The 26,693-nt window shown below is 39.5% G+C and overlaps 1 protein-coding gene across 1 annotated transcript in view; it reads left to right on the top strand.

The window, feature by feature from the left end:
* Window positions 1-15,288, top strand: part of LOC5574056 — a 42,218-nt gene extending 26,930 nt beyond the window's left edge. The window contains exons 5-7 of the mRNA XM_021857587.1: window positions 11,356-12,196; window positions 13,839-14,432; window positions 14,495-15,288. Of these exons, the coding sequence (XP_021713279.1) occupies window positions 11,356-12,196; window positions 13,839-14,418 (1,421 nt within the window). The 3' untranslated portion in view covers window positions 14,419-14,432; window positions 14,495-15,288. The remainder of the gene's footprint in view (window positions 1-11,355; window positions 12,197-13,838; window positions 14,433-14,494) is intronic.
* Window positions 15,289-26,693: the final 11,405 nt, after the last annotated feature.

The following is a 26,693-nucleotide window of genomic DNA, read 5'->3' as shown; positions in this document are numbered from 1 at the left end:
AATTTAGGCTAAGTTTTAAGTTAGCAGGGTGTCTACTACCTAAAAAATCCTGGAAAACCTGGAATTATCAGAGAATTTTATTCAACCTGGAAAAAACCTGGAATTATCAGAGGATTTCGGCTATACGCAGGAAAAAAAACTTCGAACCAGTAATTATTATGGCAGAATATGTCCTTTTTGTAACACAACATTTCTTCAATCAAAAAAAAAAAAAATTCGGCTGCGCCCCTGTTACAACTTGAGGTATTCAGTCAATTCACTTTAAATTATTTTTAATATTCCGAATAACTTGTTTAAATAAGGAAGTAGGACTTAGGATTGCTAAAATGGGAAAGGCAAATACGATTCCCAGTTCTAGTTGGGTATCTTTCATGAGCATATGAAATAAATAATATTTGTAGGAAAAGATTAAAGCTAGTAAAAATAGTATATTTTCAGGTAAGCAGATCTTTTTTAAAGGCTTGGATACTATTTCAATGCATATCTCTAAAAAGTGTTTATTTTTAGTTAAGGTCTCTAAAGGCATTATAATCAATACGGTATCTAAAGTCACTTTTTTGCCATAACCCTCTCTTTCCCATGGTAGCTCCAGAGCTCAATTAGTTTTGACGAACGAATCGACATTTTTACAAGAAACCCTACAATAATTCCTACGCATATTTCATTTAATCCAGGCTTTTTTATAAGGATTCTCTCAAAAATTCATCCATAATTACTCCCGGAATTTCTCAAAACTTACTTAAGGTATTATTGGATAAAATCTTTTCCAAGAATTGCTCGATGAATTGCATCTGGGATTCCTCATTAGATTCCTCTAGAAATTTGTCCAGCATTTCTTCAAAATATTATTACTGCGGCTCAAACACTTCACTGATATTTTTTCAAATATAAGACCTGCAAAGATTCTTTAAAATTTAATTCAAGGTTCCACACTAGTTAATACTACAGCAATTATTATAGTTATTGCTCCGACCATTGATGGATTAATATGCTTTTATTATCATAGCAATTTATCAAGAAATATATTCATCAAGAATTCGAGAGATTTTTCAGTTATCCTTGTAGGTATTCATCATTATAACTCACACAAGTTTCATCAGAAATTACACTAGGATTTTTTTTAGAAATTCCTCGTAAATTTTTCAAAATTTCTCACAAAAAATATGATTTTATTTAATTTTATTTTTTTTGTTCGTGGTTTTTCTTAAAAAAAACAGATTGAATTCATTAAAGTAAGGTACCGTGGGGCAAGTGGGTAATGGAATTCGCATAGTTGAGATTCTTTAAATTCTAGAGACTTTAAATTGAAACAAATGAGGTCGTGTATATTTTTTAGCTTGACTCCCACTAAATATAAGCAGCATGCTGAAATTAATTTTTATGAAAAATTGAAGAAAAAAATACAGAAAACAGTTTTTGAAAAATGTCTCTTTACTTTTCACTTGCCCCAAAAGTGGGGCAAGTGAAAAGTTTACCGTTTTGAACAATAATTTCAAAAACAAACAGTTATATTCACGATTTCTATTAGCTTTAACATTTGTTAAGGCTTCCCAATGAACAATAACATAAGTAACATGTAAACAAAGAAAATGTTATTCTTTTCACTTGAATTTTCTTCTGTTCAGTTTTGTTAGTTGAAACGATTCGACAACATTATAACTGCAACATATGGGGCCCAGATAGCCGTAGCGGTAAACGCGCAGCTATTCAGCAAGACCAAGCTGAGGGTCGTGGGTTCGAATCCCACCGGTCGAGGATCTTTTCGGGTTGGAAATTTTCTCGACTTCCCAGGGCATAGAGTATCTTCGTACCTGCCACACGATATACACATGCAAAAATGGTCATTGGCATAGTAAGCTCTCAGTTAATAACTGTGGAAGTGCTCATAAGAACACTAAGCTGAGAAGCAGGCTTTGTCCCAGTGGGGACGTAACGCCAGAAAGAAGAAGAAGAAGATAACTGCAACATTTCCAATGTTTATAGGACAGCAATTGCATTTCTGCTCTGTAGAATTTCCACCGCTCGTTATTTGTTTTTGAAAAAGTCGAATATGACGTCGTTATCTTCGGGAGAAATTAAACGGAATACTTCAATAACGTATTTAGAATCTTTTTTATGTGGATAGACCTGTGCCCCATTTTTATGTTTTGAACTAGCTTACACAGACATTCAACTTTTCAGTCAACGTCTTCCTTTTAATTGGCTGCCCAAAGTAGACATATTAATATTGTAATGTTTGACAACATCTTTTAGAGAAATTCCATGATTTCTAATAGCTTTTAACGCTTGAGTATAGTGTGTGTGTGTGTGTGTGTGTGTGTGTGTGTGATACAATCCACCTCCCACTGGCCGGCAGTGCTTTTATGGAAGAAAATTGTATGCATGTATTTAATGATACCCTTCGATATCTTTATATCTGCAGACAATTTTAGCCCAGGAGATGAAAGGTGATAGCTCTACTGAAATTCCAACGACCCATTTCAAGAATGGCAGTAAATACACACACATTCTGAGGTCATTTTTATTTACAGTAAGCCCCGCATAAAAACATCCAGATATCAAATGGATATATGCAATGTTTTTACACTTCCCGAATCGAAAATTATATTTTCGACCCTGGCACGTATTTAGTTTGAATTGGTAATAAGTGAGTAAAGTAAACAATAATAAAGAACGATTTTACCAGGATGTGAAGCAGTTTTTCTCCGTCGCTGCACTGGGGTTTCCGTAAAACACTATACACATTTTCACTGCACTCCACGCGTAACACGTTCGATCCTGACCGCATCACCCGCCCCGCAGGAGCAAGCGTCGCAGTCAAAGGAACACACACTACTGCAAAACAGGGGAAAAAATTCTCCGGCAACGAAAATACGCGCGAATCCGTCAGAAAAATCAATCGGACGACGCAAAACCGAACTGTCCTGCTTGGGCTTCACGAAGCACTACCCAGCAAGGCGCTCCAAAACAGGGAAAAAAAAATCCAGCAACGAAAATACGCGCGAATCCGTCAGAAAAATCAATCGGACGACGCAAAACCGAACTGTCCTGCTTGGGCTTCACGAAGCACTACTCAGCAAGGCGCTCCAAAACAGGGGAAAAAATTCTCCGGCAACGAAAATACGCGCGAATCCGTCAGAAAAATCAATCGGACGACGCAAAACCGAACTGTCCTGCTTGGGCTTCACGAAGCACTACCCAGCAAGGCGCTCCAAAACAGGGGAAAAATTCTCCGGCAACGAAAATACGCGCGAATCCGTCAGAAAAATCAATCGGACGACGCAAAACCGAACTGTCCTGCTTGGGCTTCACGAAGCACTACCCAGCAAGACGCTCCAAAACAGGGGAAAAAAATTCTCCGGCAACGAAAATACGCGCGAATCCGTCAGAAAAATCAATCGGACGACGCAAAACCGAACTGTCCTGCTTGGGCTTCACGAAGCACTACCCAGCAAGACGCTCCAAAACAAGGGAAAAAAATTCTCCGGCAACGAAAATACGCGCGAATCCGTCAGAAAAATCAATCGGACGACGCAGAACCGAACTGTCCTGCTTGGGCTTCACGAAGCACTACCCAGCAAGGCGCTCCAAAACAGGGGAAAAAATTCTCCGGCAACGAAAATACGCGCGAATCCGTCAGCAAAATCAATCGGACGACGCAAAACCGAACTGTCCTGCTTGGGCTTCACGAAGCACTACCCAGCAAGACGCTCCAAAACAGGGGAAAAAAATTCTCCGGCAACGAAAATACGCGCGAATCCGTCAGAAAAATCAATCGGACGACGCAAAACCGAACTGTCCTGCTTGGGCTTCACGAAGCACTACCCAGCAAGACGCTCCAAAACAGGGGAAAAAAATTCTCCGGCAACGAAAATACGCGCGAATCCGTCAGAAAAATCAATCGGACGACGCAAAACCGAACTGTCCTGCTTGGGCTTCACGAAGCACTACCCAGCAAGACGCTCCAAAACAGGGGAAAAAAATTCTCCGGCAACGAAAATACGCGCGAATCCGTCAGAAAAATCAATCGGACGACGCAAAACCGAACTGTCCTGCTTGGGCTTCACGAAGCACTACCCAGCAAGACGCTCCAAAACAGGGGAAAACAATTCTCCGGCAACGAAAATACGCGCGAATCCGTCAGAAAAATCAATCGGACGACGCAAAACCGAACTGTCCTGCTTGGGCTTCACGAAGCACTACCCAGCAAGACGCTCCAAAACAGGGGAAAAAAATTCTCCGGCAACGAAAATACGCGCGAATCCGTCAGAAAAATCAATCGGACGACGCAAAACCGAACTGTCCTGCTTGGGCTTCACGAAGCACTACCTTTAACGCTTGAGTATAGTGTTCCTTGAATTATCAGCACGTTATGTTTTTCTATAATAATTGCGAACCATGCTTACTTATGGCTACTTAATACGAAAACTCAAATTTAATCTCTAATGATAAACTTTTCACTTGCCCCACCTGATAAGAAAATTAACAGTGTTTAAATTTAGTTATTTTTAGGTCTACGTCGAATTAATTCTAAAACTTTTTTTATTGCAGTTTGAAACTGTCACAGAGGACAACTAAGAAGTGGTACAAGAAATTATTTTCCGCAACTTTTTTCCACTGAAAATATTAAAATAAGATTGTACGCCGCCAACTTGTTACGGAGTAACAGTTGACAGGTTAACAATTTTTCGCTCTATTATGCAAAAATGGCTGAAAAATCTCAGAAATCTCTTACCTATCGTAATGTTCTGAATGGCCTCAAAGGTTTACGCATGAGTTTAAAACGTTAATTCACATATTCAGTAAAATACATCAATTGTTTTCACTTACCCCATTTACCCACTTACCCCGCGGTACCTTATATAATTTACGGCAAAACAAAAAGTTACTTGGCGTAATTTTACGAGGAAGTCTTAGAATGTGAATACCTTCCATTAAACTTACTGATGGAAAATTTCTTCCTTAGTCGGCGTTTAAAGGACGCGATTTAAGCAGTATTCCAATCAAATTCGATCTTCTGTCATCATTTTTTATTTGGAATATCGATTAATGCATAAAAATATTGACCTTATTAGGTAGAAGAGCTGGAGTTTAAATGGAAATGTGAAATGACAATAATTTTAATTTTACAAATGTTCCAAATTCTTATTAAAATTTACAATATAAAATACTTTGGTAACATAAAAGACACATCATTTTGAAAATATTGAAAATCTACTAAAAAGGATTATTAACGTAAATATGAACTACCCTGTTTGAAATAATTCTAGGCGATATCTTGTAAATTTGGAAGCACAATAAAAATGTCCAAATATGGTACTCAACTAGACCTACTACCTGCAGAAGATCATATGGAATATTCCCTATCATGATTGATATTGATCGTAAAACAGTATACTAGAATTGAAATAAAATTGATTACGGCTTGCTTTTCAAGTCACTTTTAGTCACTTTTTCGAGAATAGAAAGTCACTTTTTAGTCACTTATTTCTCAAATTTGGTCACTAAAATAACTTTTTTCGGTACCAATTCTTGCTACCAGCCCTGATAATGTGGAATATCAGATCTAAATGATTTATGCAAATTAAAAATTGTCGTTGTAAATAAATGAGGGTAACTTGGCATGTCCCAAAAAAATAGCCATTTTTTACCTGACTTAACCCAGTGACCCACCGGAATAACTCCGCCCATAGGAATATTTTCATCTTCCTCTGGCCACTTCTAGAAACTAGATATGTGTTAATAAATCTTCGAGCTGTTTAGTGGAATACCTATAAGTAGATGAAAAAACTTTCATCTTTTTCGTTTTTTCATCTAGATATGTGTGCCAGTATACTGACAAAAAATCATTATAATCCGTTGAGAATTCACTGAGCGGTAAGGATTTTTGTATTTTTGCTTTTAATCAGGCCTATACGGGTTAAGAATAACCCGAATTCAAGGAACAATACATCTTTATAATATTAGCGGGATTAGTTAAAATCAGGTGATATTAATCATCGAGTTAGCCATGATTTCGATTTATGTTTTATGCATGACAATATAGATTATCCGGGCGAACTAGATGCGTGGATATATCAAAAAGAAGAATGCAAACGAGAACGAAAAATAAGATTTAGTCATTCCCATCGTATTCAGGGTTCTTTACAAGAATGTGCCACCTTAAAGCGCTAACATCCACATTTAAAAGACAATTTTCACCGTCTTCAGCCATAAGCTGCACAGACTGAACATAACTAACATTAGACAACGGACACACGGAACGACCAGTGGACCAGTGAAGAATGTTTCGTTTGACGAAAAGATTTTTTCCGACTGGGGCGGGAATCGAACCTACACTCCGTAGTACAATACGCCTAAACGACTGACGCCGCTAACCGCACGGCTACGAAGCCCATAAACGGGCAAATTTATCGAGAGGAATGCTTGCAGAAGCGCTTGCTATCCTTCCTCCGCTTTTACTGTGGTCCCACGCTGTTCTGGTCGGATCTCGCTTCGTGCCACCACGCCAAGCCTGTAATGGATTGGTACGAAGCGAAGGGCGTTAATGTGGTCCCGAAGGAGGCGAACCCGCCAAATACACCAGAACTTCGTCCGATCGAAAAGTTTTGGATGATAATGAAGAATAAGTAGAAGAGAAACGGAAAAACATTCAAAACCGATGAAGCTTTGAAGAAAAACTGGAACAAATTGTGTAAGAAAGATGGGCAAAGCCTCGCCCAAGATCTCATGAGCAGTGTTAATAAATGTACTACGAGCATTCAGCTTGGGAGAGGAAATTCAATAAATAAATTATGCCGAAAACATAGCATATATAGGTACATTTGAGAAGTATCCGATTTAAAATAAAATTATGGTGGTCATTTTTGTGTGTCTCATTTTTTTTCCGAGATATTTCATTTGATCCTCCCATTGTTTCAATTCCATTTGTATTACCCATTTAAATACACCGCAGAAAGGTTCTGATCCCGTGAACTGGACACTCGATCCTTTCCTTGTAAGTAAATCAGCTTTTTCATTTTGTTCAATTGCACAATGGCCTTTACCCAGTATAAATTAACCTGGTTCTTAACGACCAATTGCTTTCGCTATGCATTTCCATACCAGTTTTTATTGGCTTGTGAATGATATTAAAGCTTTCAGCTTTTAGTTGAATGCTATCTGAATCTGAAAATATGCAAATCCGTGCATGCCTGTATTTCCTTTTTAGACACAAAGATGTACATTCTAGAATGCCATAAGTTTCTTCAAGGAAAACAGTGGTCCATCTTCCATCTTACTGAAATATCAATACCACGTCTTACAAAATTCAGAATTCAGAAAAGAACAAATTTCTCCAGATTATTTCAACTTGAATCGCAGTAAAATAGACCCCATAGTAGAACACGCTTAGCATTTGACCTTCCCTAGACCCTATTGGAATCATTTATTTCGTCGTTTTGAGAAACCGATTTGCTCGTATGAGAGCATTTTGGCTTATGAAGTGTATAATAATTTTACTGAATAAATTAAAGAAACCTGTCTAACTGTTATGTCACAAATATTAAATTGATTATCAATCATTGATAACTAATTACACTGGCAGGGCCCTTCCTTAACCGAGTGATTAGAGTCCGCGGCCACAAAGCAAAGCCATGCTGAAGGTGTCTGGGTTCGATTCCCGGTCGGTCCAGGATCTTTTCGTAAATTTCCTTGACTTCCCTGGGCATTGGTACGATAATGCCCAGGGAAGTCAAGAAAATGCCCATTACGAATACGAATGCGAAAATGACAACTTCGGTAAAGAAAGCTCTCAGTTAATAACTGTGGAAGTGCTCATAAGAACACTAAGCTGAGAAGCAGGCTTTGTCCCAGTGAGGACGTAATGCCAAGAAGAAGAAGAAGAAGAAGAACTAATTACGCTACTAGCTACTATTAATAGAAAAGTGATTGTTATTTCTTACAACTGAAGGAGCCTGATGTATCAACATTGCATCACAACCTTAAACGGCAGAGAGTCCAGAAATACTGTTAATATGCCAAGAGTACATTATGCGCCTCATCAATTGCGGTACAAATTTTAAGAGGACGATAGAAACATCAAATCTAAGGCGGAAATCATGATGATCAGTGGGAGCCTCGATTTGTGGAAAAATGTATGGAATTTTATCAGATAGGTATTATTACATTACAAGCCTTATCATCGCGCCACCGAAAAGTAATAATTTTTCATCTAATGGTGGGTCGTGATTTGTAACACATAAGGTACCGCGGGGCAAGTGGGTAAATGGGGTAAGTGAAAATAATTGGAATATTTTACTGAATATGTGAATTAATGTTTTAAACTCATGCGTAAATCTTTGAGGCCATTGAGAACATTACGATAGGCAAGAGATTTCTGAGATTTTTCAGCCATTATTGCATAATAGAGCGAAATATTCCCTGGGCTTGGAATTATATTTTCCAGGGAGCGATGAATTTTGATAATTGATCGCTGTTGTTAGTAGTTTTGATTAGATGTTGGGTGAATTTCAAAGCAATGGCAACCTATTTATTACAAAATTTAGATTTTATCTTCTGACCTAAAGATTCTGGTTAAACTACTGTACTATGCAGTTGGGCTGCACTACGCTATCACTCATCAAAATTACTTTCACTTCGGGAAAATATAATTTCAAACTGGCGAGAAGATTACAGACTGAGGGTGGGTTAGGAGCACAATCAGACCCTTGAATGTGCAATGTGGGGTAGTAATTGGGAATGCCATTGACGGTTTGTAATCTTCTACGAGGTTTTCGAAAACCAACAGGGCGCGTGCACCGGGTTGCGGATAGGAGCAAAGGGAGATCAATAGCATCTACCTAAAATAATAGAGCAAAAAGCCGTTCCATGATTAGGTAATGTTTAGCGATCTTCTATGGTGTTCTAGTACTATAAAGTTCTTCACTCACTGGGAATTCTGGCCTTGATAATATCAATAGTGATAAAACATAAATTAATACCTAATACTTAATAAGTACAATGTAGCTTCAATGTAGTAATAAATGAAATAAAATCAATTTTCTATACTTGATACAGTTTTGAAGACAATCAATGAGTGAAAGAACTACCTATTAGAAAAGCCACATCAGCTAAGGCTATACATATACAAATGTTGGTCATAGGGTCATGGCGAGCATTCGGTATGTATGTCTATGACTGATTCTTATCTAATAGGGGCACTAGAAGACCACGCGGACAATTTCGAAACAAATTATTTTTATACATCGGTCTTACGATCCGAAAGGCTCAGCTATGCTGCAAAGTTTTTGTAAGCTATTCATTACTACTGTTTAATTGTTTATAATTCTAACAAAACTACATAATTAACTCATTACTAATCACTGTTCCTATATTCCCTTTTTCTCTCCTTCTTATCTGTTGCATGATTATGAGCATCACTAATATAATGCATGAGCATGCACAATAAGAATACTTTCAGGATTGAAAGCAGTACATGGATACCTGGATAGAATAGCTTCGAAAAGAGTGCTCAAAATAGAATATTTCTGGTCAGGGAAGTATAATCATCAAGGGTATGTAAAATTTTTCCATTATTAACTCATAGATCAAACAAACTAATGAACTAATAATATCAACTATTTTTATATAAATCAGCATCGTCAATCATTGCAAAAACAGATAAATTTTGTAAAGTTATCACCATCGATTGAATTGCGCTCTTTATAGTGTTCAATCAGTATCAAAATCTCCTAAAGCGAAGCATCGTGCCATCAGCAGCCCTTAGCATCATTCTCATATTGTTATTATTTTGTTGTTTATAAAATTTCTAGAAAGCGATCAGCATATTCTTTCTTACTTGTACAATGGCCGATCTATTTGGAATTTTAATAAGTCAAATCAAACTTCAAAACTCAAATTAAATTGCTTTCAGCACATTTACATTTTGCAGCATTAATCGCATTACTGTGTCAAGTCTTCTCCAATTCCCTATACCCTACCCCAACCCTTCTTATCCTTTCCGATGGTGTTCAAGTGGTCCGCATAGACTATTACGGCCATTACCTATCCCTTCCCCCGGCTTTGGACTGACTTGCGCTCTCATTGCCCCACCAAACGCTGCAAAATGAAAATGAAAAATGAAATTATTGCATAATAGAGCGAAATATTGTTAACCTGTCAACTATAACTCCGTAACAAGTTGGCGGCGTGCAATCCTATTTTAATATTTTCTGTAGAAATTTCTGTGCGGAAAATAATTTTCTGTACCACTTCTAAGTTGTCCCCTCTGACAGTTTTGAACTGCAACAAAAAAAGTTTTGGAAATAATTTGACATAGAAGTAAAAATAACTAAATTGAAACACAGTCAATTTTCTAATCACGTGGGGCAAGTGAAAAGTTTCTCATTAAAGATTGAATTTGTGTTTTCTCTATAGGTAGCTATAGGTATAAAAGGTTCGCAATTATCATAGAACAACAGAACGTGCTGATAATTCAAGAAACACTATACTCAAAGCGTTAAATGATATTATCATGGCCAAATCATGGAACTTCTCTAAAAAAAGGGTTGCCAAATAATACGATATTAATATGTTTACTTCGGAAAGCCGATTAAAAGGAAGATGTTGATTGAAAAGTTCCAATATAAGAGAACGCACGGAAATCTCGTGGAATGTCTATGTAAAGCTAGTTCAAAACATAAAAAATGGGTTATTGAAGGATTTCGTTTAATTTCTCTTGAAGAGTTATCCGACGTCATATCCGATTTTCTTAAAAACAAATAATGAGCGGTGGAAATTCTAGAGATCAGAAATGCAATTGCTGTCCCATGATGTAAGAACTAACATTGTATATGTTGCAATTATAATGTTGTCGAATCATTTCAACAAACACAACTGAATAGAAGAAAATTCAAGTAACAAGAATAAAATTTTCTTTGTTTACATATTACTTATGTTATTGTTCATTGGGACGCCTTAACAAATGTTAAAGGCAATGGAAATTGTGAATGTAACTGTTAGTTTTTGAATTTATTGGTCAAAACGATAAACTTTTCACTTGCCCCACCTGTGGGGCACATGAAAAGTAAGGAGAGGTTTTTCAAAAAAAATATCTGTACTTTTATCTTCAATTTTACATAAAAATCAATTTCAGTATACTGCTTATATTTGGTGAGAGTCAAGCCAAAAAATATACACGACCTTATTTGTTTTAATTTAGGGTCTCTAGAATTTGAAGAATCCCAACTATGCGAAATCCATTACCCACTTGCCCCACGGTACCTTACCCAAATATCAATATAATATGTGTGAAATTCACATTTTAATCAACTTTTAATACATCACATGGATTCATTATCCACACTTCCATTCCAGATTTCCACGGTTTCGACGAATATGCGGATATCCTCCAGAGTCCGCACAGCAAGTGTCTGTACAGCCTGGCCCCGCTAAGTGATGGCCAGCAGTCTAACGTGTCCCGGCCTGCCTCGCCGGAAGACGACTTCTTCGGGTTTGAAAACGACGAGCCAACGCTTGGCCTAGCCAGTGATGAGATTGTTCGTGGGTCTCACCTAAACGGTGGCCTTTGCAGTGGACAGAATGAAGTGTCTGCAGTGCAGAAGGAATCGGGTGTAGTGGAACCTACCCCAGATGGAGAGCAATCAGCTGCTGCTCAATTGGAAAAGCCTCAGTCTGAGTCACAGCAATCGACCCCGACGCGAACCATGTCACGCGATTCAGGAATTTCAGACGATCAGAACGATCAGTCGGTGTTACGACAGAGTCGGTCAAAGGAAGGCACACCTGAGCCAACAGATCAAACGCCCGAAGTGACTGATCTACCACAACCTGACGACGAAAGTTCGGCTCTGACCAGTGCCAAGTACATCCAAAGTGTGGCAGAAGCGAAGGAGCTGATTGAAAAGGTGAACAATTGGCACCGGAAGTTGAAACCGATTCTGATCCAATCGGAGAGAAGGAATCATTTCGACATCCATGCTTACGGTACCGAGATTATCGAATCGTTCGGGCCTGAAGAAGTGACGGAGGAAGTGTCAGTGATAAACTTCGCCCAAGTCATGGAGAACAAAACGGAGGACTTTACGGCGCGATACTTCCTGTCGATGCTGATGTTGGCCAACACGAACAACGTGCAGATCGTGACGCGGAACCATGACCCGCAGCGATTGACACCCAAGGAGGATATCGAGTTGAGGTATGTATGAGACAGCTACATAAGTTCACAATTCACAGAACACATAATTACATTTCACGGGATGAAGTTGTTTCGTATTAGATCTTTGGGTCCTCAAGTCAATTCCGCAATTATTTGTGTTTTATTGAGCTTGATTGATTTTAGTCAAAAACTTTTCAATTGCTGTCTTTGTAGTTGAGATTTGATTTAGGATTCCAATTCTTACAGGGCACATCCAAGGGTTCAAAGGAATGTATCTATTTAACATTAACAATCTGTTTGCCTACTTTCAAAATATTTAACCACATGACCAGGGTAGTTGGTAGGTCTCTTTTTAAAGACTTGGTTTCTATTTTAAATTTTAAAAACTATTTTTGATAGGTCTCTATTTTAACCAAAATGGTCGCTAAAGTACATTTTTTCCTTATTTAGATTGCAGTGAATCCTAATTTGCTCCAGCAGTCCTTGAGCAATCCAACGCTACTATGTTCTCCAGCATCCAGCATCCTAAGATTATCATGTAATTCTTCCAAACATTTCACAAAAAAAATTCCCAAAAAAAAACCCATGGAATCTTCAAAACGTCGATTTAGGCAGACATCTCTACAGTTCATAGCGAATTCCATCAGAAAATCCAGCAGAATATTATCCAGAGATTTAAAATCCAACCATCTCTATATTTCAGCAATTTATCTAGGTAATATTGTAAAACTTGCTCAAGAACCCAGGAGTTATTCCAGAGATCCTTGTTCATCAAGAGTTAGTTTGAAACATACACTTTTATTATTATTTATTATGGGGCCCAGATAGCCGTAGCGGTGAACGCGCATCTATTCAGCAAGACCAAGCTGAGGGCCGTGGGTTCGAATCCCACCGGTCGAGGATCTTTTCGGGTTGAAAATTTTCTCGACTTCCAGGGCATAGTGTATCTTCGTACCTGCCACACGATATATACACATGCAAAAATGGTCAATCGGCAAAGAAAGCTCTCAGTTAATAACTGTGGAAGTGCTCATTGAACACTAAGCTGAGAAGCAGGCTTTGTCCCAGTTGGGACGTAACGCCAGAAAAAAGAAGAAGAATACCCGGAATATGTTTTTTCAGAATTAATCTCAGAATCTCTGATAACTTCTGAAAAAAAATCCTTGAGCTTACAAACATCGTTGGAAGAATGCCAAGAGAGAAAAGTCTTTCTTTGGAAATATCCTAATGAATTACTGGAGGAATTTTTGAAGAAAACTCAGGAGGAATCTCTAGAGTAATTCCTGAAGGTATCCTTAGAGGAATCACTGGATAAAATCCTGAGCGAGTTAAGAATATCTTGAACATTCCTGGAAGAATCTTCCTATGGAATTTCTTAGGTAATTTTCATGGTTATTGTTTAAAAAATCCAGGAATAATTCTTGAGGTAGGTGCCTAAAACAAATTGGGCTAAAAATAGTTTCCTAACTAATGCACCTATCGTAAACTAAGTGTTTTCAAAGTTTGATACCGCTAAGGTTCCGTTCAGACTGATTTATGTTGCATGCTTTTTAATAAGTCATACTTAAAAAATGCCTCAAGTGTCCATAATATGAATTATGAGGACTTTTGCACATTATTTAATGATTTAACGTAACATTCAATAATTAACATTTGTTGTAACAAAATACTATCTTAACAGGTTGCTGAGCAGGAAGCGTCACCATCAGGAGATGGAGAGTCTCGGAGAGCGGATTCCTTGTGATAATACGCCGTCAGGGCGGTTTGCGGCTAGTGGAATGAAGTCGAAATCGCCCCGAGGGAAGAAACGCAAACGTTTGGTGGACGATGACGAGGGCATGGAGGACGGAGATGAAGGCGAGCTGAGTGGAATTTGTCGACTGCAGGACGACGACGATCCAGACCATGACTTCTTAGAGCGTATTCGGCGAATATATCCAGACATTAACAGCGAGGAGACCAAACGAAAGCGGATAGCATTCCGCCGGGGCATGCGGCGATGTGCGTACGGCTTGCAGGATGAGGAACAATGTGTGGTGGAACAAAGTGTCCCGCCACCGCAACCGCCGGACCCTATGGAACCTTCTCCGGAAGAGGACGATCCGGATGAGATCCTCTCCGTCGATTTGATGACCAATGAAGCAATAATGATGGCACCTCCGGCAGTACCGATCATCGATCCGGATCCTTGCTGTTCCAAGAGTTTGATCTCAACGGCCGAATCCGGCTACGGATCGATGATCGAATCCAGTGATTGTTAGAAGAATATTGTTTGGTAAGGATTCAAGCAATCTTTGGATGATTCCAACGATTAACATGCTCTTTTCTTCGCACCAGGTCGACTGGCACTCGAATATATCTCGGCACGTGTTCACAGCTTATATTTTGGAAGCACCCACGACAATTTCGTTCAACACAGGTACAGATGGGTGAATAGTTCGTTGTTTAAAGAACAACGATTGTTGTTCGTTCTTGGTGTAGAATTAAGTCCAACTCTTTAGACGGTAAGCTTCAAAAAACCCTTTTTTCTTGGCCCTAATTTTTATTTATAAACCACGCTTTGAATTTTTCCCAGTACAAAACCGTACACGTAAGAAACCTAACCGTACACATTTTTCAACATGAGCATTTCGCCCAGTGTATTTTCTAATGCCTTTTTGCATTCGATTTAAGATTAAGTTCTTCATCTTTATTTTTACCTAACAAAGATTCCTTATTTACACCCTAAAGTACTATATTCGCTCGAATTTATATTATTTACACCCCATATAATCACAAGTACAAAAAATCTCACCCGAAAGCATTTTTTTCGTGCTTCGTAACATTTTCCATTGCAAACCCACTGCATCTATTATTTGTTCCATTCTGAACTATCATTTAGGCGTAAGATCGATCAATAGCTCCCCCTCTAGTTTACTAAAGCGAATTATTTAGCGTCGAATTTCACGCATGAATTCCTTCCTTGACAGTTTAGTCTAAATTCTTAGTTGTAATTTGAACAGCCCACAAAAAATAACACGGCTCGGCTGTTGCCACGCTTGTAGGGCAAGATCCTATAGAAATCTAGACGAAAGATGTAGAGTTTATTGTGACAGGACTATTTTTTGTAATAAAATGATGACGAAAAAATTGCGGTTATTTGTTTGTGTCACACATATGATTACTTCCTTTGCGTTCTCGACTTTCAAATGAGTAGCTCAATGGTGGCTAGTTATCTGGTAGCATATCCGAAAGAACTTCAGGGGCTCTGGACGCATGCGCTGGGCTATTGCCACCTGGAGAGCCGATTAGTCGAAATTCTATCATAGCTAGGCTTCGGAATGGCAGTCATTGAAATATCAATCATGAAATGTCCTGGAATACAGGTTACAGGTCCTGTGGTTGTTCAGAGGGAGCATAACAAGCTTCGTTATTTGCGGCTCTCTACAGGCACGAAGCGTGGACGGTGAAAAAGGCACACCGGAAAGCATTCGGTGTTTTCGAGCGTAAAAGGCTGCGAACATTTAGTGGACAGCTAGAAAATGGTGTGTGGCTCAGACGCATGAAACATGAAACCCTTCTCCAATAGAGAAATTAGGCAAAATAAAGGACGCTTCGATGCTTACTGATTCTCTGATGGCTTGCTCAATTTTCACCACCTAATAAAATTTAAATCTTGTCACTCCCTTGTGACGCCTATCCACATATTTATTTCATCATTTGCAAAAATCTTCTACAGACTCCCATTACCTTTGAGTCGCATGACCGATATAGCCATAACAAAATAATATAAAATAATCACGGTCGATACCTTCTCTATGTCACGAAATATATCAAGTGCATTAATAAGCGTGTAAACTACGGTAGACTTCAGTGGGCTGGTCAGAATATTCAGAAGGGAACCAGGTACAAGTCGGCGAATTCGTGGAAGGCCGCAAATACGCAGAGGAAGAGGACCTGGCAACCCTAAACGTTCGGTGCAACTGGAGAAGTATCGATAAAGATGGAGCTCTAAAATAAACCCAGCAAATGCGGTGACGCTACGCTGTAACTATCAAGGTAAGGTATCTCTGTGGTAGGTTGCTGCCAATTCGCTGCTTTTCAACTCTCCAGTTGGATGCCAAGGGGGGTTAGCGATTCCGGTTAAATGCTGACTTCACTGACGACAAAATGTCCCAAAACTAATGATCGCCGGCGGTAGATCTCCCAAACCGATACTAGATTCCGAGGTCAGTCATGCAATTTCGATGAAGGGATGCTTCTGGTTCACGACGATCATTTGCCTGTTTTACATCGCGATATAATCAGCAAATCCCCGGCAGAAGAACTAGCCTACTCCGACGGAGAAAGTCCTTCAGATGCTGGTCGGACACTTGCCAAAGTCGGTTCTGCGATTCAGGGTGGCGGCTAACTTCTGGATCCCCGGTGCCTCGACAACTCATTACAGATATTACGCTACACCCGCTCTACTCGGTTTGGTCCCCGGCGGATGATCTAGCCTAATTCGATCGCCGTCCGGCGACTTCACGCCATAACACGGAATAACACGGAATAACAGTTAATCTGAAGTACATTTTCTGAACGGTGTTGTGTAAAACGCCATCGCTTCATATAACGGTGAATCGAGGGCAGTATAACATACCCCGACGTCTCCTCGGAATTTGAGCAGGCCTAACAAAATGAAGACTCTGCGAATCCGAATCTATGCAGATATTTACGGACGCATCCGTGGCCAGACCATTATTTCTCATAGTTGTTTCACCCTGCTGTCACTTAGTCATTGTGTCCAACCTGATTGTGTTCCTCACATTTCTAGAATTCCTCTCTGGAAACAATTTATGTCCTCAGCCAGGGTTATGCAGATGGGATCATCCCGGGTGCAGTAAGTGTTCACTACCCGTACATCCATTAGCCGGATTGCACTTATTAGCTTCTCACGATTCCGTTTGATTCTCAATGCTGTAGTCCAAACCGGAACTCTATATCCCAAAGTTGACAATATAAAATCGTCAGAATACGCCTCGAGCTGCTTCTAGTTTCTCCAATGATTCTAACATCTATTCTTCTGTACTAGCTGCCTTCACCGCCTTCTCGTAGGCATAGTCGGCTGTTATGGTTCAACCGGTCGTTGACCATCACACCGAGGTGCATGCAGAGATCGTTTCGATAAGATTGTGCATCAGGGACGCACATTCTCTGTAAGGCAGAGGCGGTGACTTAAAATTAGCTTGGAGAAACTTGTCCCCAAGTAACATCGCTTATTATAGCTAAACTCTTCAACTCTTATGCAGCAACAATCTTTATTGGGTCGTTAATACTGCGCAGTACCAATTCCTCTACTCGCCTTCTTGATCACTTCCTCCGCGTATAGGATGACCATCCGAATGGATTACCTGCTTTGCTCTTGTCCACAGTTGATCAGCAGAAGGTTAGTTTGGTGCAAGGATTTCTGACGCTTTTCACCACCCTTCATTTCCAACTGAGTATCCTTCGTGAAAATTTGATCAGCTGTGAAGCGAAGTATTGCAGCTTCATGTTGCACTAAACTTTCAAAGCACTAGTATAGGAACCCTTGCTTCTGAAGACTGAGGAACTCGTTGGCGCTACATCGTAGAAAAGTTCACAAACTGCTAGATTGTTGCGGCGAGCTTTACTCTGTGAAGTTCTCATTGAGCTCTCGCCGAGCGGTGTCACGAACACGTGCGCAAATTTGCTGGTTGAAAATACTGCCATTTGATTTTGCTGGGAACAGCTGATCTTTGTTTATGTTTTCAACCAGCAATCTTTAAATAGTGTTGGTGACATGTAACGTGTATGTACACGAGCGCAGAAACCACTATAGAGCTTAGTGACATTTGAACACACGAACACTTGCATACGCTCGTCATACACAGTTTGTTTTTGTTTTCCTCAACGAAACTTGCACACACTTTCCAGACTCATCAAAATGCATATGAAAATATTACCCAATTTGAAATATTTACACCCAGGTTCTGAGTGTTTTCCGAGACAGAGTGCATATTGTTTTCCTCTAAGGTTCACAACTACATCTACACTAGGGTACCCATACCATTGAGCGTGATAACCGCTATAGCGCTGCTACACACTAACAATATTACGCATGCTTCCCGTTCTTTCTTCATCTCGACCAGTGTCTTCAGAGGTGGCCTAATTTTGATGTTCTCTTCGATTTTGGCCGCCGCGCGATATCTACTGTCCTTCGCCAAATGCTCCTCGCGTTTCTGCACCAATGTCAGGCGATACTCTAATGTCGTTTTCGTTTTTAGGAACTGGGTCGGTGATCAACACATAAATAAGCAAACGTCAAGCAATTTGAAGTTCGGTCGAACCTGAATCGGGTTGGGGTTGGAACTGTGATTCAGAACGGCTTTCGCCAGTTCCAACCTAGGTTCAAAAACGAATTCTACATAAGTGCCGCTGGTCGATCTCCGCCTGGATTTTCTCTGGCGCCGAAGCCAACCAATCCGGGGCCAGTTTCTCCACGATCGAAATTGTTTTGGAGGCCGTCGGACTAAGCATCTCACTGTCCACCGATTTCTGCTGGTCTTCAATACCAAAATCCATTGCAGCGAGGATCCGTTTTCCTATTTGTTGCTGAAAAGCATGGTTCAACACTCGTTATTGATATTTAACAAAAACTCATGTGTTAGAATGTTTGCCTTTTCAAAAAAAAAACCTTAATCCTTTATATTTGTAATCAGTTGAGTTGAGGTTGAGTCCACTGTAGTAATTTTAAGAACGTCTGTTAGAGCCAAGATTAGATCAATAGGGCAAACGCTCCCTTAGTGGAGGTAGCTCCAATAGTGGAGGTAGTGTGTTTTGGCATGTTTCGCGCTAATAAATGATTATGTGATATTTTTGTATTATGTACGATGCAAAAATGATACAAGTACAGTGGGATTCCGTTTTTGGCAACAAAGTTGAAATTTTCAGTTGCCAAAAACGGAACCATGCCAAAATCGGAACCCATATTTCAAATTTTATTTTTCAGGTTTTGGTTTTGAAAACATCATTACAATGTTAATACATCATTTTTATGGAATTATAAGGCGTTGAGACTTCGAAAAGGTTCACTTCGAAGCATTTTCCCGAAGGGTTATACTATGCTATGAATCTATAGCCCCGTAATGTTAAATCTGGCAAACATTTTTCTGGTGGCGTTATTACGCCTTAACGTCTTCAATTATTTTTCAGTAGCTTTACGTATATTGTTTGTATAAGAGGGCCTTGAAAAACCAATAATCGCATAAGTGACTTTTATTGAAGAACTGGACATTTTCTTAAAACTATAAAAGAATACGATTTTTTTGTTTTCTTTTAAAGACGTATTTGTGAATCAAAAGCGCTGGGTATTGCAAAACGCCATGAACTGTTTTTTTTTTCTAATTAAATGACCATTTAAAATCAGTTTAACTTTTAGAGCGTAAAAATTTGAAAAATGCGATAAGTTTAGAATAGCTCCTTCAATTTATGTTTCTGATAAAGTAAAGCAATTTATAATGCATGGTTGACTGCATCAAAAGGGCAAAACGTAAACATGAGATGATGCATAAATGTGACTTGTAATTTTGTAGAATTTAATTTTTACTTGAAATAATTTTTAATTGAGCTTGATATATGTTTTACACCTACCTTATGAAATCAACTGAAATTTACAGGATCCTGTTATGAATCCTCAAGAACCTTATAGGAATCTTCAGGTTCTTAAAACAAATCTACAGAAAAAACGCTTGAGCTCTGTGCATCTTGCCAAGCATCCGTAGGATCGCATAGAGTTCTTAGGATCTTGTTTAGGAATTTGCTAGGAGTTAATATCTTGGAATTCCGCTGCGATGTTGCTGAACAAGTCTCTCTCAAGTCTCCGATAAAAAATTTAAAAGTTTATTATTATTTGGCTACCACTAGCACACCGCAAATTCTTCTAGGAACATTTTACAAAATCCCCCAAGTTTTCGCCGGAAATATTAAATATACTAATAGAAATTTTCATTATCCCGCTTAAAATTTACAGGACGCCCTAGAGTTTATTAGGAATCACCAGATTTTGAATATAATCCTCAATAACCAATTATACACTCTAAGGATCCCTCAACAAGCCCTTAGTATCCACTTGGAATCTGCAGATATCCTCATGAATTCGTTAAAATTTCTGAAAAATCCCACAAGAACCAAGAATCCCTTAAGGATTCTCCTGGTTACAGTTAGGATACTCATAGACTCAGCTCGTAAGGAAAATTTTGATGATAATGAGACCCGTATCTTTGATTAACAATCTTGTACAGAATTCTGGATCGTCTCTTAACAAATCTAAAGCCTTACAGAGTCTATAGAAAAGAAGGAACGTAGCTTTAAATTGTTGACGCAGAAAGATCAATATACACACCAATACCACAGACAAACAGTTAAAACACTCTCAGTCATATTTATCGCACGCTTCAATGATATTATTGAGAATAAATTGTAGTTTGGACTGTATTCGCATTTGTCATGTTATTTAATGAAATTAATTAAAAGTTATGATACACGACATTTTGCTGTACATATTTGTATCTATTATTGCGGTGTGTTTTTACATGCGCAATGTATGTAAAATCATAATAATGAAGACAGTAAGCCAAAAAGAAGAGACAAAATTTATGATTGCAACTCTGTGTGAGTCTTAGATTTTTTGTTTCTCTTATGTCGGTGCTGGTGCTTTGTTCAAACAAGCTGTTCCAAATCTGAAGAACAGAGTTTTTAATTTTAGCACCTACTGGCAGACTCAAGTGGGCTGGTCACTCAATATGAATGCCTAAGAAAAGAGATTGGTCTTTAGTTGAGGTACTGGTAGAGATTGTTGGCCTTATGAAACGTTGCCAATGTATGACCAATGAACATTCTGAAATAAAGAAGCGCGAGTCCTTAGTAGTTGGTGAGATTTGAGGAAATATCGACGAAAATTGAGCTCTGGAATGTAATCGGTGTGGAGTTGACATGCTTTTTAAATGACTAAAGCAACAGACACGATAATATTTACAAAAATTAACAAATTTTAATGGTATTGAAAAATGTTGCCAAAAACGGATCCATTTTGTTGCCAAAATCGGGGGGTGCCAAAATCGGAGCATGCCAAAAACGGAGCATGCCAAAAACGGAATCTCACTGTAATCGAATAATATTCATGAAATTTAACCGTAAAACTATTTAAAACAATTATTTTGCTTAATTTTTTTGCTCCTTTGCACCTATAGTGGTGCATCAGTACCCATAGTGGAGGGTCCCATAAGAAATCAATGGTTTGCGCCACTAAAGGAACCATCCTTAAATTATACCTCCACTAAAGGAACAGTGTTCCTATTATTGGTGCAAGGCTTTTTGCAGGGAAATTTCAAATGAATCGTGATTTTTATACATTTGAATGATGGAAGGATTCGAGATCTATCGAATGATACGTTAAAATCATATATTTCATGATCTTAACACCGTGTTTTAGCAGTTTTCCCTTAGGTGCACCACTAATGGTACACTTGCCCTAACTGACAGTCCAAGAAACAATTTTTGCTTTGAGAAAAGTTTCTCAGAGCTGTTTTATTAAGCTGTTTGTCGCCTTATTATTGACTTAGTTAAAATTAAACTTTTATTCAAGCCTTATTCGCCCAGAAATGGAGAATCTATTCAACAACAACCATTTTATTAACGTAATCTAGTACATGTTTATTCAATGACCTTACCTCGGCTATTAAACAGTAGTAACATTATACTAAACTTTATAAATGTTTATTCAACATTTTTTCCACCAGGTATACAGCGAACATCCAGAGATGCTTATTAGACGTTTGTTTGACAGGATTTCATGACGTGTTATTTCGAAATTGTCGTAGATACCATTATTACTCATGATAACAAGTGTACAAAATAGTAGACTTTGTTCAGCATTCGTTCAACAACAACACATGCTGAGCACAGTTTGTTTAAGTGTTTTGTTCAACTGAATTAGACATCATATTTATTTATAGAATTAATTGTATAAACGTATAAAAAGAGGTTTGTTCGATGTTTCTTCAACATTTACTTTATAATGGAAACAGCAAAAACATTGATAGTTGATTGCGCACTTTATTTAATACTCGTATCTGGATGCCCAGGAATTTGACGCTTCATTATTAAATTTCAATTAATCAAACATTGTTGCGATGTCGGGGCTCGAACTCAGGACCTTCCGATTTACAGGCGCATGCATCTCCACTGCTCCAACCAAGGATATATAGATCAGCAGGTTAAGAGCAGTATTTGAAGATAATAAGATAATCGAACAGATTATCGTACATATGTTGTTTAAACATTGTCTAACTATTTTGCTTGCCTTCGGTGTATGTAAACATCATTGTTGAACATTTTGCTTGTGAAAAAGTCTCAAACGCAAGCTTTATTACAGTTTAATAGAAGATGAATAATCCTTATGAAACTATGTTGTTGAATTAACACTGTACAAAGACTATTTTTGGAATGATGGTGATTATAAGTAATAAGGACTTCTTCAACTTTTCTTCCACGATTTAGTTAATACTCGTTATAAATCACTGTTAGACAAACGCTGAACAAGCATTTCTGAATGTTCGATGGATAACTGGTTGTGTTATTGTTGAATACACATTGTAGAGTCTATTCAAAATGTTATTACTGTTTAACAGCCGATGTAAGGTCATTGAATAGACATCTACTATATTACGTTAATCAAATCGTTTATTATTGAATAGATCTCCATTCTGGGCGATTGAAGCTTGAGTAACAGTTTTATCACAGACAAACAGACGTAACACTTAGAACAAATCCCTATCAAAATCATAGCCACGAGGACATGTACGCCCAATGCTAAAATTAGTGTGTTAGGCCGACGGGCCAACTGATGGCAGTAATGTGTAAACGTCAAACGCAAACAAAAACGATGCGAGCGCTGCTGGCGGCGGATTGGCCACCTACCATATTTTTGAATCGACCGTTAAAAAGGTGGTCGATGGACAGTGACGAGAGTGTGACGTCTGTCTGTCTGTGGTTTTATGTTTACTAAGACAATCATTAAACAACCAATAGCTGAATAAATCAGCTCTCAGAAACTTTTCTCAAGGGAGAAACTGTTTCTTGGTAGGTTGAACAATACGTGTGATTACGATGAGCCTACAACTGTGTTTTAGAGCTTTTATAATACGGGTGGTTGAAAACTTGAATTCAAAGCTTCTCAAAGCAAATATATCATCACTGCCATTTCGACCCATTTAATTATTGTTGAAAAAGTGACGAAACAAGTGTTTCTAAAAATTGTTAAAGCTTGTTATTCAATTGTATGTCGCATATGGAACAACCAGAGTCCGGATCTATAGAAACAACTCATCTTCAATTATAACAGAGAGGCTTTTACACAACCAAACTAAATTATCAACCAACGTTGCTTTAACTTTAGTTCTACTTACAACGCTACGATATCGAAGTTACGGGGATGTAGTTCGTCATAGATTAACCTGCCGCAACCTGCGAAACCAAGTGACTTGTTGTTCCATGTTCCAAGTTTCAAAATCGTATTCCTTATTTCGCCGCGTGGGTCTTTGCCGATTGTTTTGGGTCGTATTTTCTCCTATATTATTCGCAATAAGGTTTTTCATTCATTTAATTTATTTAGTTAACATCTACACAGATAACACTGAATCAACAATTACCCCGGCTGTTAAGCCCGGCTCTCCGCATAACACCTTCTAGCGCAATATTGAACAAAAGGCACGAAAGTCCATCACCTTGTCGTAGTCCCCGTGGGATCCAAACGAACTGGAGTGTTTGCCTGAAACCTTCACACAATTTTGCACACCTTCCATAGCTCTACGCGGTCGATACTGTCGTATGCCGCCTTGAAATCGATAAAAAGGTGATGCGTTGGGACCTGGTATTCATGACATTTTTGGAGGATTTGCCGTACAGTAAAGATCTGGTCCGTTGTCTGGTATTCACGACATTTTTGGAGGATTTGCCCGTACAGTAAAGATCTGATCCGTTTGTCGTTCGGCCGTCAACGAAACCGGGTTGATAACTTCCCACGAACTCGTTTACTACAGGTGACAGACGACGGAAGATGATCTGGATAATACTTTGTAGGCCGCATTTAGAAGGGTGATCGCTCGAAAGTTCTCAAAATCTAACTTGTCGCCTTTTTGTAGATGGGGCATATTACACCTTCCTTCCACTCCTCCGGTAGCTCTTCTGTTTCCCAGATTGTGCCTATCAGTCGGTGCAGACAAATGGCCAGCCTCTCCGGTAGGGCTGTGCAAATATCGATATTATCGATAATATCGGATCGATTTTATCGATATGATATCCGATATCTCTCGGGCCGATACTTTTCCGATAACGATAAAACTATTATCGATCCGAATATCTGGTCCGATAATCAGAACAGCATTATTTGATTATACTACATAAATGAAAATGGTTCAATAACATTTGAGATATCCGTTGGGTATGGCAAAGTATCACTACAAAATTTAAAAAATGGACTTAATAATGCAAAAGTTGGTGTCGAACAAAGCCGAAATTGATTCCAAAATCTCTTTTGAACAATATCGGATATCGGGTTCGATATCGATAATTTCAAATCCGATATATCGCCGATACCGATATTGAATCAATATGATATCGCCGATACCGATAAACCATCAAAGTGCACAGCCCTACTCTCCGGACCCATCTTTATGAGTTCAGCTCCGATACCATCCTTACCAGCAGCTTTATTGTTCTTGAGCTGGTGAATGGCATCCTTAACCTCCCTCAAAGTGGGGCCTGGTTGGTTTCCATCCTCCGCAGTAACTGACGAAGGCATTTCCTCCGTTGTCCCGTCCTTCATTGCCTTTGCTCTCAGCGCCATTCAGGTGCTCGTCGAAGTGCTGCTTCCACCTTTCGATCACCTCACGCTCGTCCGTCAGAATGCTCCCCATCCTTATCCCTGTACATCTCCGGCTCGCAGCACGAAGCCGTTGCGGGATGCGTTGAGCTTCTGATAGAACTTACGCGTTTCTTGAGACCGGCACAGCTGTTCCATCTCCTCGCACTCCGTCTCCTACAGGCGGCGTTTTTTCTCCCGAAAGAGGCGGGTCTGCTGTTGCCGTTTCCGTTTATATCGTTCCACGTTCTGCCGGTCCCGTGCTGCAGCATGACCGCCCGCGCTGCATTCTTCTCCTCCAAAACCTCCTGGCACTCCTCGTCGAACCATTCGTTCCGTCGACTCCGTCCCACGTACCCGACGTTGCTCTCAGCTCCATCGTTGATGGTTGCTTTTACTGTTCTCCAGCAGTCCTCAAGAGGGGCTTCGTCCAGCTCACCCTCTTTCGGTAATGCAGCCTCGAGGTGCTGCGCGTATGCCGCTGCGACATTCGGTTGCTTGAGCCGCTCTAGGTCATACCGGGGCGGTCGTCGGGTACCGTACGTTGTTAACGACGGAAGTTTTGGGCGCAGTTTGACCATCACCAGATAGTGGTCAGAGTCGATGTTAGCGCCACGATAAGTCCTGACGTCGATAATGTCGGAGAAGTGCCGACCATCAATCAGAACGTGGTCGATTTGGCGATTCTGTCTGCTGTGGTGATCTCCAGATGTATCGGTAATGGAAGGCTGTGCTGGAAGTAGGTAGGTTTTTACGGGTGGCTTATTGGGCCTACCCAAGTAACCAAATAGCACTTTAATTCGCCCCTGCGTGCCAATATAGTGCTATAATACAGCTGATATGCCCTATACTAGCCGTATAATAGCCTATAAGGCCAAAAAGGCAAATTAGCGGGCTGAAGGTTACTTGAGTACGCCAACACTCCTGTCTCGTCAGAGCGCTGTTAACGTCCTAACTAACACTAGGACGATCGCGCTGATGGGGCTACCACCTTGGATTTAGCTGTGTGCGATACAGCATTCTCACTGAGCCGCTGGATACCAGAATAGACGCTGTTTGAGTTCTGGTGAACAGACGCTCGAGACGTACCTCCTCAATCTAGCTCTACTTCCCATACTCGCATAACAGTCTCTTTTATATAGGAAATCCCATAGAAGAGGGACTGTTATGCGAGTAGTAGCAGTCCCTAGCTGATGTAAGAAGGACAACATTGCCCAGGGTGCACTATCAGCTAATGACACAACGCTTAGCTGGCGATCTTTGTCATCGTTTGATCTGTGGATCATGACATAGAAACTTGTGAGGACTAGAGCTGTGTTGGACGCTCCTTCCTAGTTGGTCCGTCTCACCGTTTTGCAGCCCAATTTATGCTCGTCTCTGTGTAAATCGTCAGCCTACTGACCTTTTCAGAACTTACAAAGGGTATCCAGCAAGCATGATAGGTCTATATAAGCAGGATCTCCCTTTTCGCGGTTTTTGCAGTACACCAACTTCTACACCTTTCATCTGTCGGGAAAGCAGCCTTCCGCTTATGTGATCATTCCACAACTATTATTCTATAATTGTAAGGTCGAAACAAATTTTGCATGATGTCATCGGTAATTAGTTTACAAAAACAGCAACAGCACAAACCCA

The sequence above is a fragment of the Aedes aegypti genome, chromosome 1, assembly GCF_002204515.2.
Source record: "Aedes aegypti strain LVP_AGWG chromosome 1, AaegL5.0 Primary Assembly, whole genome shotgun sequence".
In the NCBI taxonomy this organism is placed as follows: Eukaryota; Metazoa; Arthropoda; class Insecta; order Diptera; family Culicidae; genus Aedes; species Aedes aegypti.
Note: the sequence above shows the minus strand (reverse complement) of the source record. Positions and strands in the feature narration are given on the sequence as shown.